The sequence below is a fragment of the Stigmatopora argus genome, chromosome 22 (genome assembly GCF_051989625.1).
Source record: "Stigmatopora argus isolate UIUO_Sarg chromosome 22, RoL_Sarg_1.0, whole genome shotgun sequence".
NCBI classification, from domain to species: Eukaryota; Metazoa; Chordata; class Actinopteri; order Syngnathiformes; family Syngnathidae; genus Stigmatopora; species Stigmatopora argus.
Window position 1 is genome coordinate 5,663,258 of NC_135408.1, and position 12,243 is coordinate 5,675,500.

Here is a 12,243-nt window from a genome sequence, read left to right on the forward strand (position 1 = left end):
AGACAATTGTAAAACTTGTAAAAGTGACTTCCCTCAGAATTTATGCAAGTCCATTAATGCCCGCACAAATACAACAGGAATAGGAAACCAGTCAACAGCAGGCTGTTTCATGTGAGAAAGCAAAACCACACTCGAACAAGAGATTGTTTCATTTCTTTTAATTCCAAAGTTTTGCAGTGAAGATGATTTATGCCCCTCCAACAGGGGGCGCTCACTTCACCAATCACTCTTTGCAGTCTACCTAAAAAAGATAAACAAGTATGTATTAGTGTTGCACCGATTCAGTAGTTTGGTTGCCGATTTTGTGTTGTAGTGGCCAATGTCATGCTGATTAAAAAACATTTTAGGGATAATATGACATTTTTCTTTTACTACTAAATGACTCTAATGTAAAGTAAATGCTATAATAGCTTGGTCAGAGGGAGAGTTGGCAGATATTCTGAGAGGAAAAATTGTAAAACTAATTTCTATTTCCACCTTTTTTTTCATCTCTTCTCAGCTCTGGTGGTGTCAGGCGCATCTTCTTGCTTGCAGCCCAACCAGAACTTGGCGATGGACCGCGGGTACGGCGGCAAGGCCGCCACAACGCGCTTACTTCGGAGGTCCGCACGGTAGTACTGATCTGTGCACGCACACACGTGTGGTAACGTAAACATGGGGACAAGTTCAAGTTCAACAAACACGCATTCTATCTCACCTCTTTTGAAGAAGTAAACGTATTGCACCGGCGTGGCGACGGGCACGGGCGCCGCCGTGGCGACCTCCGGCGACCCTTCGTCGTCGTTGAACAAGTCGATCCAAGCGTCGAACCGCGCCTGCCGACTTTTCCCATGTCGATTCTTCCTGCTGGGCCTCCTCCGTCGAGAGCTGGGCTTCCTGGGGGACTGCGGACGCCCGGGGCTCACGGAGACGCGCCCCACCATGGCCGCGTCCACCGGGGGGGTCAGGCCAGGCCAGTTCTTGGCGATGAAGTGCGGCCCCGAAGACGAGGTTTGACCCGCTGTGCCGAAGAGCTCGGCGAAGAGGTCCTCCAACGTTTGGTCGCAGAAGAGGTCAGTGTAGCGAGAGAACAAAAGCGAAGGCGAAGATCGACTCATTTGGACGCACTCTTGATGCGAAGGCTGAAGGACAAATTCGTACACGTGGTAGACGTCACCTAGGAAAAAAAAGTGCAATTTTATATGTAGAATATACATTCCGAACTCAAATATGGCCCATTGTTACCATTAGATTCTACTCAAAACAAAGCATTAGCATCTTTTCTTTCAGCAATTCTGGTTGTGATGTCACAACCAGAATGGATGCTCATGTCTACGTTAGACGTTTTGCGCTAGCTTTACAAACTGACAGAATGAGAGCAAGAAAAACACTAATTTTTGTCCAGAAAATGCTCTCCTAGTCGCTTGCTGTAGTATTTGATTGCACATTTAACTCATGAGCTAGCTTAGCTAGCAGTCTGTTGGCATCTATGCGCACCTTTGAAGAAGTAGGCCTTCTCTTTTTGCAGGTGGTTGGCAGCCGGCACGGCGAAAGCGGCGTCGAGGTCGTTCGGAACGCCGTCGAAGCCCTCCGTAATGTCCCGAGGGAATCCCTCGTCCAGGACGTCGCCGTCAAAGCGCCAGTACTTTCTTCCCTGAGAATCCAACGAGTTCAAATGTGTTTTTTATAAGTGAATTTATGACTTTTATGGACCTTCACCTTAAAGATGTAGGACTTCCCCTGGCAGTTAATGCGGGTGAAGGCGGCGTCCACAGGCCCAGGTATGCCCCACACGTCCTGGATTCGTTTGGGGTAACCGGGAAGCACCGATGTGTCGTCCAACTCAAAGAAATATTCGCCTGCGTGGAGACCGGCAAAAAAGCTCTTACTGCGCAAAAGCGTCCTTGGTAAGTTGTTTAATTTCTTCCAAAATATTGTCATCTGTTATATATGATTGGACATATCCGTTCTTAAAAATATTTATGGCGATGAACAAATGAAAAAATGAAATCAATACAGTATTTTAGAAGTCTTTTAAACTCTGAACTTTTAAGGCCCTTTGTAAAAAAATAATACTAATTTTAGCACATATAATTTGTCCTAAATTTGGATCATATATGATACAATGGTTTTATTAGGTCAAAAAATTAAATTGCTCAAATAAGGTATTTTTGTCGATATACATTTCAATAATTTAAATTTTTTTTTTTATAAATTGGATCTTGTTCAAAAAAGCTTGCCACTGATCCTCATGAGGGTCGTGGACTCGTGGGGGGACCATCTGACCCAGAAAAAAACCTACCCAGGCACAGGGAGAACATGCAAACTGCTCCCAGAGCCCGGAATTGAACCCTTGATCTCAGAATCGTGAGGCGGATGTGCTAACCACACTTCCACTGTGCCGACTTCATCCATATTCAGGTTGCGTGGGGTGCTGGAGCCGATCTCAGGCGTAAAGCATGCTACGCCCTAGACTGGTCGCCATCGAATCGTTCAGGTGGCCTCATAAAAATCGATACACAGTAATTCTCCCTTCATGGCAGATTTGCAACGTTAACCACTAGCTTGTTTGACCTTGTACATTTGGCTAATGAGGAAGAATGAAAACCTCCAGTCGGTGGTACCTCTGAAGGCGTACACTGATCCGTTCTTCAGTTGCAAGAAGGCGTCAAATGGACGCCCGCTGCAGTTGGCCGCGTCTCGGTCCGCGGGGGGTGCCATGGGCACAAACGCCGTCGGGAGTGGAGGCTCCTTTGTGATGCTTAGAACTGTAGTCGGTTCTGTAGTGGGAGTCAACACGCCCAACAGAGACGTTGTCGTGGTTGGGAGATGTTCCTCTTCCTCGAAAGTGTCGCCACGGGCTGATGAAGGAATATGTCGGCCATTTTGAGCATTTTCACAGATTTTCCCAAGAGACCATGATAACATTTGTGCAGTTTTTAGCGGAGACCCATTTTAGTGCAAACCAGCTTTTGTTCAAACCTGCTTACAACGGCTACATGCTGCCAACTAGTGCATGGGAGTGGAAGTGCAGGAACATATAGTTCAAAAACACGACATACAAGAATAGCGCAATGGGATATCGCAATATATCGCAGAATCGATTTTTAAAAACACCTTTAATATATACCAGTCCTTCTAAAAAGGAGCCATACTGCCATCTTCTGGCATCTGCGTGGTATTGAAGCAGCATCAGTCTTGCTCAAAATGCAATCGACGAAAAGTACGCATTTGAAGGAACCAGTTAGAGGTCACTGACCTTTCTTGGGGCATTGTTTGTCAAAATCATGACAGCAACTTCCATAGTAAACACACATGGAATCACATTGACATTTCCTCAACGGGTTGAAGGAATTACAGCGACCGGCGCACGTTTCTGCACAAAAATAAAAGACCCATGTCATTGACACTGTAATGTCATTGGCGTGTTTGTTGACGTACCGTCTGCCGCTGAAATGGCGTCCATGGTCGTCATCATCAGCATGGCGATGATGGAGATGCGCAGCGTCTCCATAACCGCTATTGTTATGTTAAATTCCAAAAGTGAAACAGTTTGTTTCGAGCGACCAGTCCAACGGCAGGTCTTGCTGTCTCGTTGGTTCAGTGGACTAGGACGACGAGCGTGACCTCGAAAATAGCAAAGGTCATGTTTGCTTTTTCTTGGGTGCGATCTGTAACACAAACACACAGAAGGACATAGTCTGCGCTTACGTTTAGTTTCAATCAATAGCGTGTGTGAATAAACATATTATGGCCATTGACGGCAGTGAACGTCCAATCCATTTGAACTAGGGGAAGCAGGGACCAAATCATTGCTGCTAATTCCTCCAAGTTCAAAAGGAAAGGACGGTTATCGCCGTCCATGGCTTCAATGAGTTGAACGTGTGTACGAAGGAGTCATTCACTTGATTGACAGATGCATTTAGCCGTGAATAAAATGGATTTGCATTGATATTACAGGCCTGGCAAAATTGAAAGGGGTAGATTCATTTGCAGGTACGATTAACGCCACTAGATGGCGACAAAACTCTTGTGTAGTCTACAGAATAGATAACAGTATACAAATCAAAGGGCACAAGCAAGGATATTACTAAGTGTTATTGGGAGCTTGTCCAACAGTATTAAGTTTTTCTTTTCCTTTAAATTTATTTCTATATTTTATTTTTATTTTTATCATATGAAAGAAATAATAGTACATACATACTATTCTGCCTGGTGGCCTCACAGTTCTGAGATCGAGGGTGCAATCCTGGCTTCGAACCTTGCTGTGTGGAGTTTGCGTGTTCTCTCTGGGGTCGCGTGGGTTTTCTCTGGGTATTTCACTTTCACATCCCCAAAACATGCAGGGTAAGCTGATTGAACACTCTAAATTGTCCTTTGTCTACTTGTGCCCTGCGATTGTCTGCCCACCAATTCAGGGTGTCGCCCGCCTGGTCCCCTAGTTGGCTGGGATAGGCTCCAGCACCCTCGTGTCCCTTGTGAGGATACGCAGTATGGAAAATGAATGAATACATATCCCAACAGAGGTATTTTTACTATCTAACCTAAGATAGTCACTTGCCCTATGAAGAGTTAAAAGAATAAATCAATCGGTTATTAAGTAAGCTACTATTTATTTCAGTATTTAGTTGATGCAAAGGAAAATACAGGAAAAAAAAAACCACAGGAAATGCCTGAACAGATGGAAATCCAAAATGTGGACGCGTGACTACTGTACACAGGAAATGCGCCGCAGCTGCGGGAGACCTCTCTTGTTTATCCTAATTCTGTTGATGGCAGTATAGGCGTCCACTCCGTTTGAACTGGGAGAGGCTGGGCGGGAATACAGTAATCCCTCAAATATTGCGTGCGGATCATGTAGACCACGATTATCAAGAAGCCTATTTAGTTTGCTTCTTCTTTCTTGGTAAAACGCACGGTAGTATCATTAATTGTCTCTTTCACTGTCATTATGTCTCGTTTTTTCTTGGGCTCATTGTCGATGAGGAGGTATTTTTAAGGACGATTTGAAATCCAAACAAAGTTTCAGCGTGAATTTTGACATTTTGATGAACTTTTTTATAATCGACTTCATATGTAAAAAGGGGAGATGTACCGAAAGTGCAATTGTTGATTGGCGAAACATCACGGTAATGGCAAATTTGGCGTTCACTTTGCGAGTGCTGTTAGAGGGAAGTGAAAGTGGCCTGAATTCAATTCAACTGTGGGGTCTTTTTATAAAGCGCGGCTGGTGTTTGTGCACGGCTACTTTTAGATGCGCAACGGTCCACTATCCCTCCAAAAACAACACTCGCACATGGGGCCCAAAAAGGACTTTTCACTTCACTATTGTTCCGCGGAACATAAACACACTCCAACACAACTGCAGGTGCATTTGTGTACGCACACAAACAAACACATGAAAACACAACCGCTGCCAACCTTCCCAGTCCAAACGGGTGGGAGGTCTGTTGTCAGTGAGTATGTTTTAGTCTATAATTGGGATTTGATTTTTTAATCCAAGCCATTTTCTTTTTTTGTCCAAGTTTCATACGATCATTAGATCCCAAGTGGGTCCTGTGTGGAGTTTGCATGCTTTCCCTGGGTTTGGGTGGGTTTTCTACAGGTACTCCGGTTTTCCTCCCACACCCCAAAAGCATGCAAGGTAGGCTGGTTGAAAACTATAAATTGCTACTAGTTATGAGTGGGAATTGTTGACTGTCTCCTTGTGCCCTGCTATTGGTAGGCCACCAATTTGGGGTGTCCTAGTTAGCTAGGAGAGGCTCCAGCACCCCCACAACTGGGAAAATGAATGGAGTGGGTGTATGACAGAGGTCATAGTGACCTGAATTAGAATACTTTTTAGGGTGGGACTTTTATTTTTTTATTTAATCTGTTTGAAAGAGTTTTTTGAATAACAGTTTTTGTGGGAGTTGTTGAGACCGATTTTTTTGTCAGGTTTTATCTTGAGATTTAAGTTGTTGTTTTTTTATTGGGGATTTTTTTGGGTGTGTCAACAGAGATTTTTTCGCTGTGTGGGAGTCTTTCAGTATGTGTGAAAGTCTTTTGGGCTGTGGAAAGCTATTTTTACATGTGTGAGAGGTTCTCATATAGTGCACATGTTTGAGTATTGAGAGATTTTGTGAAATGTGTGAGAGTTAGTTACGGGTTAGGGTTCGCGGTAGGAGAGAGATGTTTTTATTTTGTTTGATTTTTTTGGGGGGGGGGTTTAAGGGTTTTATTTTGTGAGACTTTGTAAACTGGTGCTTTTTTATTAGTGAGTGTGTGTGTTTTGATGTGGGGTGTGTTAGATAAATCCTACTTTTTGCTGATGCTGCATTACATGCATGTACATTTTTATCTAGATGAGTATCTTACACACACACATGCACTCATTCACTCAAAAAACCACACACACACACACACACACTAGTCTAATTATCCCACCAATGTGCTTTTTCTATTTTCAGGCTGATGTCGCGTGAGGTGTCGTTCTTCTTCTTCTTCTTGCTCGGAGCATCTGTTGTCGTGCCGACACCCCCCTTCCTACAGAACTTAACCCCCAGACTGCAGACACACACACACACACACACACACACACACACACACACACACACACTTGACGTTTGATTTCCCTCTCGTTAAATCAGATGGAAATGAAAAGAGACATTTGGGAAAGTTTGCTCTTTTCTTCATCCTCATTGTTATTCCAAACCGGGACGTACACGTGCAATTTCCACCTCGTTTGTTGTAGGAATGATCACGTTTCTGTGCCATTGACGGACGGCGATGGGCATCAATGAGTTTTTAGAAAATGTTGCACTAAGGCCAACCGTATACGCGTGAGTCACAGTATGAGATCATAGTGTGTTTGCAATGAGTTCACCGACACCAATTCGATCTTAACTGTCTCACACACACACACACATTTGGCTGGTATGTGTCAATCATTTAGTGATGTCATTTGGGTGGAGGTGACTGGGTGCAGTTTTTCCGTGTCTTTTTAGTCATGTAAAAGAACAAAAACGACCAGACCGTTTGAGTCTTTGTGTTTATTTGACCTTTTACTCTAGCAAGCTTTGGAACGTTGTGAGAAGAAAAGCAGTTTGAGGCAGATTGGTCATGTGTGACAGGTTTTATGCCATGTAAAGGTTTTTATTTTTGAGTGTCAAGAGGGATTTGGGCTTATTTGTGAATGTTTTTTTAAGACATGTCAGAGGTTGTTTTGAGTGTCGTGAGAGAGAGATTTTGTCTTGTGTATGGGGTTTTGTTGTAAAAGAAAATGTTGGTTATGTGAGATGTTTTTATCTTGTGAGAGGGATATTTGAATGAAGATCAATTTTGATTTGTTTTATTTTGTATCTTGTGTGAGTGTTTTTTGAAAGAAGATACAATTTGATTCTGTTTTTCTTGTGCGAGAGTGTTTTAGAGTCAATTTTTTTTAGATATTTTTGTGCGGGAGGTTTGTATTTTGCATGTATCATAGGGGTGTGGCGAGAGATTTAAAAAAATCTTGTATGATTCAAGTAAAATTTAGTTTTTTAGTGAAATCTTACAGGTAGATTTCTGACTCTGGCAACAAATAATGGCTAAAATGTGATTGGTTAAAAGCTTAAATATGAAAACACACACCCGGAAAAAGCGCCACCAGGGGGAAGGCAATGAAAGGGAGCTGACAGACTATTTGGAATTATTTAATAAGTATTCATGGACAAAATATAATTAACATTAGTCTGTGTTACAGATATTTTTAGGCCAGCAATGAAGACCTTACAGGCCCTGACGGTTCACCACTGAATTATTGTATACAATACTACAATGAAGCATTCTTTGCGTTTCAAATGTTACATTTTTAATGGAGTCAGATGGCATGGAATAAAGGTGAGTTGGTGTAAAAATGTTACTCAATAATTGAGTGTACTAACACATGCTGTTTTATTACATCAAGACCACAAAAATGACGACTATCCTACGTCATCTTCAAAACATAGACGTTGAGTTGGGAGGACAAACCACCTCGCGAGCGCAGTGCGGTAAGCAAGCCGCCATCTTTTCCACATTCAATATGGCGGCGGGACAATATGGGCGTGTTTACGACCATTTTCGACCCAGCTGGGTAAATTACGCACATGCGCAGTCTCTCGCCCTTTGGAGCAGCCATTTCTATATGGACGCCATCGAGGTAAGGCGTAGGGCCATTTACTCGCCTAAGTGCATTTTTATCACGATACCGGTAGATTTATTAGGACTAAATTGAGCCCAAAACGCCAACAAATCTGTTAGTTTAATGCCAGGTTGAACACACCGTCGACAAAGTAAGTTTGGGCTCCTTTTCCTCACCGGCTGTGTGCCGCATGTGACTAGCTAGCTATCTTAGCATTAGCTCGCGACGACGCTCCCCATTTGACTTAAAAGGTATTTTCCATTATTGAGTCGTTTAATGTAATCAAACAAAGCCGAGACATCAACGCACAGTTTGCTGGGCATAGGCTCACTCAAAAATGACATCCAGATGTAATTGTTCTATTTTCACACAAAAAATGTTAAGCCAACTTTATCCTAACTGTTAACATCAGTCTGTATATTTAATCGCCTTGACTGGAAAAGGGAAAATAGCACGGATCACTCACTAACTTATTTTCATTCTTTATCTTGATCATTTAACACATTTCATGTAAGATTTCTCTTTCCGATAATTGTTTGGCAACACCCAAATAGCTTAGTTAAATCAAGTTTTCCTTGTTTAGCATCAACATGTAGCTCTTCCCCCGTGCCATGTACACTCGCACTATTGAGGTTACAGGAAAGGAGACTGGGCCAGCCAGATCAAGGTAAACTACTTCCCAAAAAAATACACTTAAGCCTATCTATTGAATTTCCAGTCTCTATATGTTAACTTTTGCTCTTTTTGTTGTTGCAAGTTTTCCCTGTTTATCATCAACGTGCAGCTCTTCCTGTGTGCCCACAACACTCCCACTCGCACCCTTGGCTCAGACTAAGGTAAAACTACTCCACCTTAGCCTATTTGTTGAATCATCAGGCTTTATTTATAATAACTTTTTCACGCAACAGGTCCGCATCCAGGCTGGAGGGTCAAGTGATCTTCCTCACAGGCTGCCTGCTTGAAGATGCTTCTGAACTTCTTATATAGGTAAAGTCCACAGCTCTCCTGCTTGTGCTGGCAAAGTGATAGGCCAGACCCCTCAGGTAAGGATCTTATTTTTAAAGATTAGAAACTTCATTTAATGTTAACATTAAATGAAGTTTCTAACGTAGACTTTGGTACAATTAGTTTTAAAAACTAAATTGTACCAAAATCTACGTTAGAAACTTCATTTCATTTTAACATTAAATGAAGTTACTAATGTAGATTTTGTGCTAAAATCTACATTAGAAACTTCATTTCATGTAAACATTAAATGGAGTTTCTAACGTAGATTTTGGTACAATTAGTTTTAAAAACTAATTGTACCAAAATCTACGTTCGAAACTCCATTTAATGTTTACATGAAATGAAGTTTCTAATGTAGATTTTAGTACAAGTATTTGTTTCCAAGTGTGGATTTAAGAAAAAAAAAACACAGAAGAAAAACCTTCCATTTCTGTGTTTTTTTTTTTCATTTTTATACTTAGGCAAAAAAACCCACTAATTTTATAGCTTGATTTTATTATAAGTGTTTTTTTCCTGTCTGCAGGTGGAGGAAACTGTCTACATCAACCAACATGATGACTAAGTGTGCAATAATTAAAATGCTTTCTTGTTAATAAAGAATTTGAACTTTTCATGTTACTTGCATTCTTTTGCTAGGTAAATGAAGTAATAGACATGTGTACAATTCAAGAACTTTATTTTTTTTCCACAAAAAAATTGTTGCAGTCATGTACACCATCCAACAATTACTCCTCCTTGGGATTCCTGGAAGAAAAAAAGTCAATACACCAAGTCTAACAATAAATTTTTTTACTAAGTTATTTTTTATAATAAAGAAACTTACCAGGAAGGGTCTTCCCATAACACCATCTCTTTTGCTCAGTCAGGAGGCCTTCATCCCACTGCAAAAAAAGGCAAACATCAATAAAGCCACAGGAGGAAAAATGGAAATATTACGTTTGCTTTTTCTTTTTATCCAAGTCTATAACAGGGATTTCTAACTCTAGTCCTCAAAGACCCTTACCCAGTCTATTTTCCATATCTTCCAACACACCAAAACTAAATGATCGTGATCAAGCTCCGGAACAGCTTGCTGACGAGTTGATCATGTGGTGGGAGATATGGAAAACATACCGGAGAGGATGTTGGTGTCAAAGACTCACCTTTTTGGGGCAGGTTGGTCTTGTCAACTTGGGTGAATCCTGAAGAGAAGCAAGATACAAAATGAGTTAAGTTTAGTACACATTACATGAAAATAATAAATAAAATAACCTGAAACACTTGGGTCCTACTTCTGCCTTGACAGCTTTCACCTGCTTTGTCATCTTTTCCACCATCTCCGTGGCTCTACAAAACACAACAACAAGATTATTTAACCATTTTGATGCACAAATGACCCACATTCAATTGCCATAAATGTTTTTCAGTCATTCATTTTTTAAAATAAATATCCCCAGAAGCTTCAATTTTTCTCTTCTTACACTGAAGAAAAATGGTTACTTCATCATATGTTTAAATTTGATTCAAATATGACCCCTGCGCTTTTGTTGAATGTCTATTAGGCTTGGACAATACCACATTTAAAACTAAAAATGAAAAGATCCAAGCCCTGAGATCTTCCTATAAAAAAAGTGAAGGGGAAAAACAAGCCTAGGGTAAAAAGGGAATATAGCATTCTATGTATAAGTGTACGGTTTATTCCTTACACCTCCACTGATGGCACTTGTGCGGGTGCGAGTTAGTTATCTACACAAGTTCTTGCTATTAAAAATCAACACCAAGCCAGAGTGTTTTCATTAAAAATTAGAATGTATCAGAATGGAAAAACAAGCTAATTGAGCAAAGCCTTGACTACTGAACGCTGATAATTATTAAACGGATAGAGAAACTAGAAACTACTTGGAAAAACGACTTACTTTGCTGACAAACAGCTCGTAATGGCGTCGACAATCTGCTCCTTTATGGCCGTTTTGGCCACATTCTCGATGTTTCCCAGCAGTCTGTGATCTTTGAGGAACTGAAACACACAATGGAATGATTTCTTTTTAAACAGAACGAGTTATAGGTAGCGCAATGTAGCCGATTTGTTAGCAAACATTTTGCGGTGTCCATCCATGTGGGGCTACATCACGCTACGAAGCATGCTACCGTCAAAAACACTCTTAAAATGAGAACTGGGGCTTCGAAATCCGCAAATGACAACATACCGAATACGCTGCATTGTCCTGTAAGATGTTTATCAGGTCTTTCTTCGGTAAATTGTCACTTCTGACTTGCTCTGCAGACCACTGCCTTACTGACTGCTGGCTCATCCGCCGTTTTGAAGGTTAATGGCGGCCGTCTGAACTCTGACCTCGGTGACGCCTATTAAAGATAGACACACACATAATAGAATGTTTTCATAATAACGTGTATTAGACCAATACACGTTATTATGAAAACAATGCAGTATTTTATATGTACACTTTCAGTATTGCTACAATTTAATCAAGGCAACCCTCAATACTTATTTTATGGCTATAAAACCTTTACTGCAGCTACAGCTGTGATACATATGAAAAGCATCAATAATAATCTCATACAATTGAAATATTATTTAGGATACATATATTTACTCTCTATCACTTACCAATCATAGTTTGTGAAAGCGATGACGCATCGTTAGCTTTCCGTATCACGGCCTCACAAGGTTTGCGGGGGTGCTGGAGCCTATCTTAGCCAACAAAGGTCAGTCGGCAGGGGACACCCTAGGGAAAATTCAAATTGTTCAAATAGCCTAGCATGCATGTTTAGGGGATGAGGGAGGAAATTGGAGTACCTGGAGAAAACCCACGCAAGTCCTGGGAGAACATCCACACTCCACAAAGGAAGGTCCGAACGTGGGCTTGAACCCCCGATCTCAGAACTGTGAAGCAGATGTGCTAATCCTTTTCTCACCATGCCGCGTATTTGTTTATAATTTTCATGTTAACGCTGCCATTGACCAGCTTGTGCATTGGAACTGGAAAAGTTTCAGCAGAGGAATTGAATTTGTGTTGCGATTGTTATTATTGTCCCTTTTGCTAGCTGACAGCTAAAACGATGCTAATCACGTGAGCGTGGGCTGAGAAAGTCTTTTGGCGCCTCATCATCTT

At 41.4% G+C, this 12,243-nt stretch overlaps 2 protein-coding genes and 1 long non-coding RNA gene across 5 annotated transcripts; 1 reads left to right on the forward strand and 2 right to left on the reverse strand.

Annotated features, from left to right (window-relative positions):
• Positions 1-143: 143 nt before the first annotated feature.
• vtnb (vitronectin b) lies at positions 144-3,591 on the reverse strand. The gene is made up of 8 exons (XM_077592512.1): positions 3,421-3,591; positions 3,239-3,355; positions 2,604-2,840; positions 1,699-1,838; positions 1,477-1,633; positions 698-1,156; positions 478-622; positions 144-241 (listed from the first exon to the last, which is right to left on the reverse strand). Exons 1-7 carry the CDS (start codon positions 3,491-3,493, stop codon positions 486-488), a joined length of 1,320 nt encoding a protein of 439 aa, XP_077448638.1. The 5' UTR covers positions 3,494-3,591; the 3' UTR covers positions 144-241; positions 478-485.
• On the forward strand, positions 1,489-9,741 carry LOC144068194 (uncharacterized). 3 transcript variants are annotated; one of them, XR_013298132.1, is made up of 6 exons: positions 1,489-1,886; positions 6,429-7,839; positions 7,907-7,991; positions 8,706-8,789; positions 8,880-8,958; positions 9,031-9,261. It is a non-coding gene; the product is annotated as an uncharacterized LOC144068194 (long non-coding RNA). The 3 variants fall into 3 exon arrangements; XR_013298133.1 differs by having other exon boundaries at positions 1,497-1,886; positions 7,703-7,991; positions 9,031-9,254; XR_013298131.1 differs by lacking the exons at positions 1,489-1,886; positions 6,429-7,839; positions 7,907-7,991 and adding exons at positions 8,042-8,140; positions 9,654-9,741 and having other exon boundaries at positions 9,031-9,165.
• Positions 9,742-9,789: 48 nt separating this feature from the next.
• On the reverse strand, positions 9,790-12,002 carry LOC144068193 (peptidyl-prolyl cis-trans isomerase FKBP3-like). Its single transcript, XM_077592513.1, has 7 exons — positions 11,739-12,002; positions 11,317-11,473; positions 11,026-11,126; positions 10,382-10,456; positions 10,273-10,311; positions 9,954-10,011; positions 9,790-9,874 (listed from the first exon to the last, which is right to left on the reverse strand). The coding sequence occupies exons 2-5, from the start codon at positions 11,419-11,421 to the stop codon at positions 10,296-10,298; spliced, it is 297 nt and encodes a 98-aa protein (XP_077448639.1). The 5' UTR covers positions 11,422-11,473; positions 11,739-12,002; the 3' UTR covers positions 9,790-9,874; positions 9,954-10,011; positions 10,273-10,295.
• Positions 12,003-12,243: the final 241 nt, after the last annotated feature.

Coding starts and splice junctions, on each gene's coding strand:
- vtnb (XM_077592512.1), bottom strand. CDS start 3,493: ATGGAGACGCTGCGCATCTCCATCATCGCCATGCTGATGATGACGACC. Junction 1,839..2,603: donor ATCAGTGTACGCCTTCAGAG/GTACCACCGACT, acceptor GTCTCCACGCAG/GCGAATATTTCTTTGAGTTG. Junction 1,157..1,476: donor GAAGGCCTACTTCTTCAAAG/GTGCGCATAGAT, acceptor TTTTTTTCCTAG/GTGACGTCTACCACGTGTAC.
- LOC144068193 (XM_077592513.1), bottom strand. CDS start 11,421: ATGAGCCAGCAGTCAGTAAGGCAGTGGTCTGCAGAGCAAGTCAGAAGT. Junction 11,127..11,316: donor AGGACAATGCAGCGTATTCG/GTATGTTGTCAT, acceptor TGTGTGTTTCAG/TTCCTCAAAGATCACAGACT. Junction 10,457..11,025: donor ACGAGCTGTTTGTCAGCAAA/GTAAGTCGTTTT, acceptor TGTGTTTTGTAG/AGCCACGGAGATGGTGGAAA.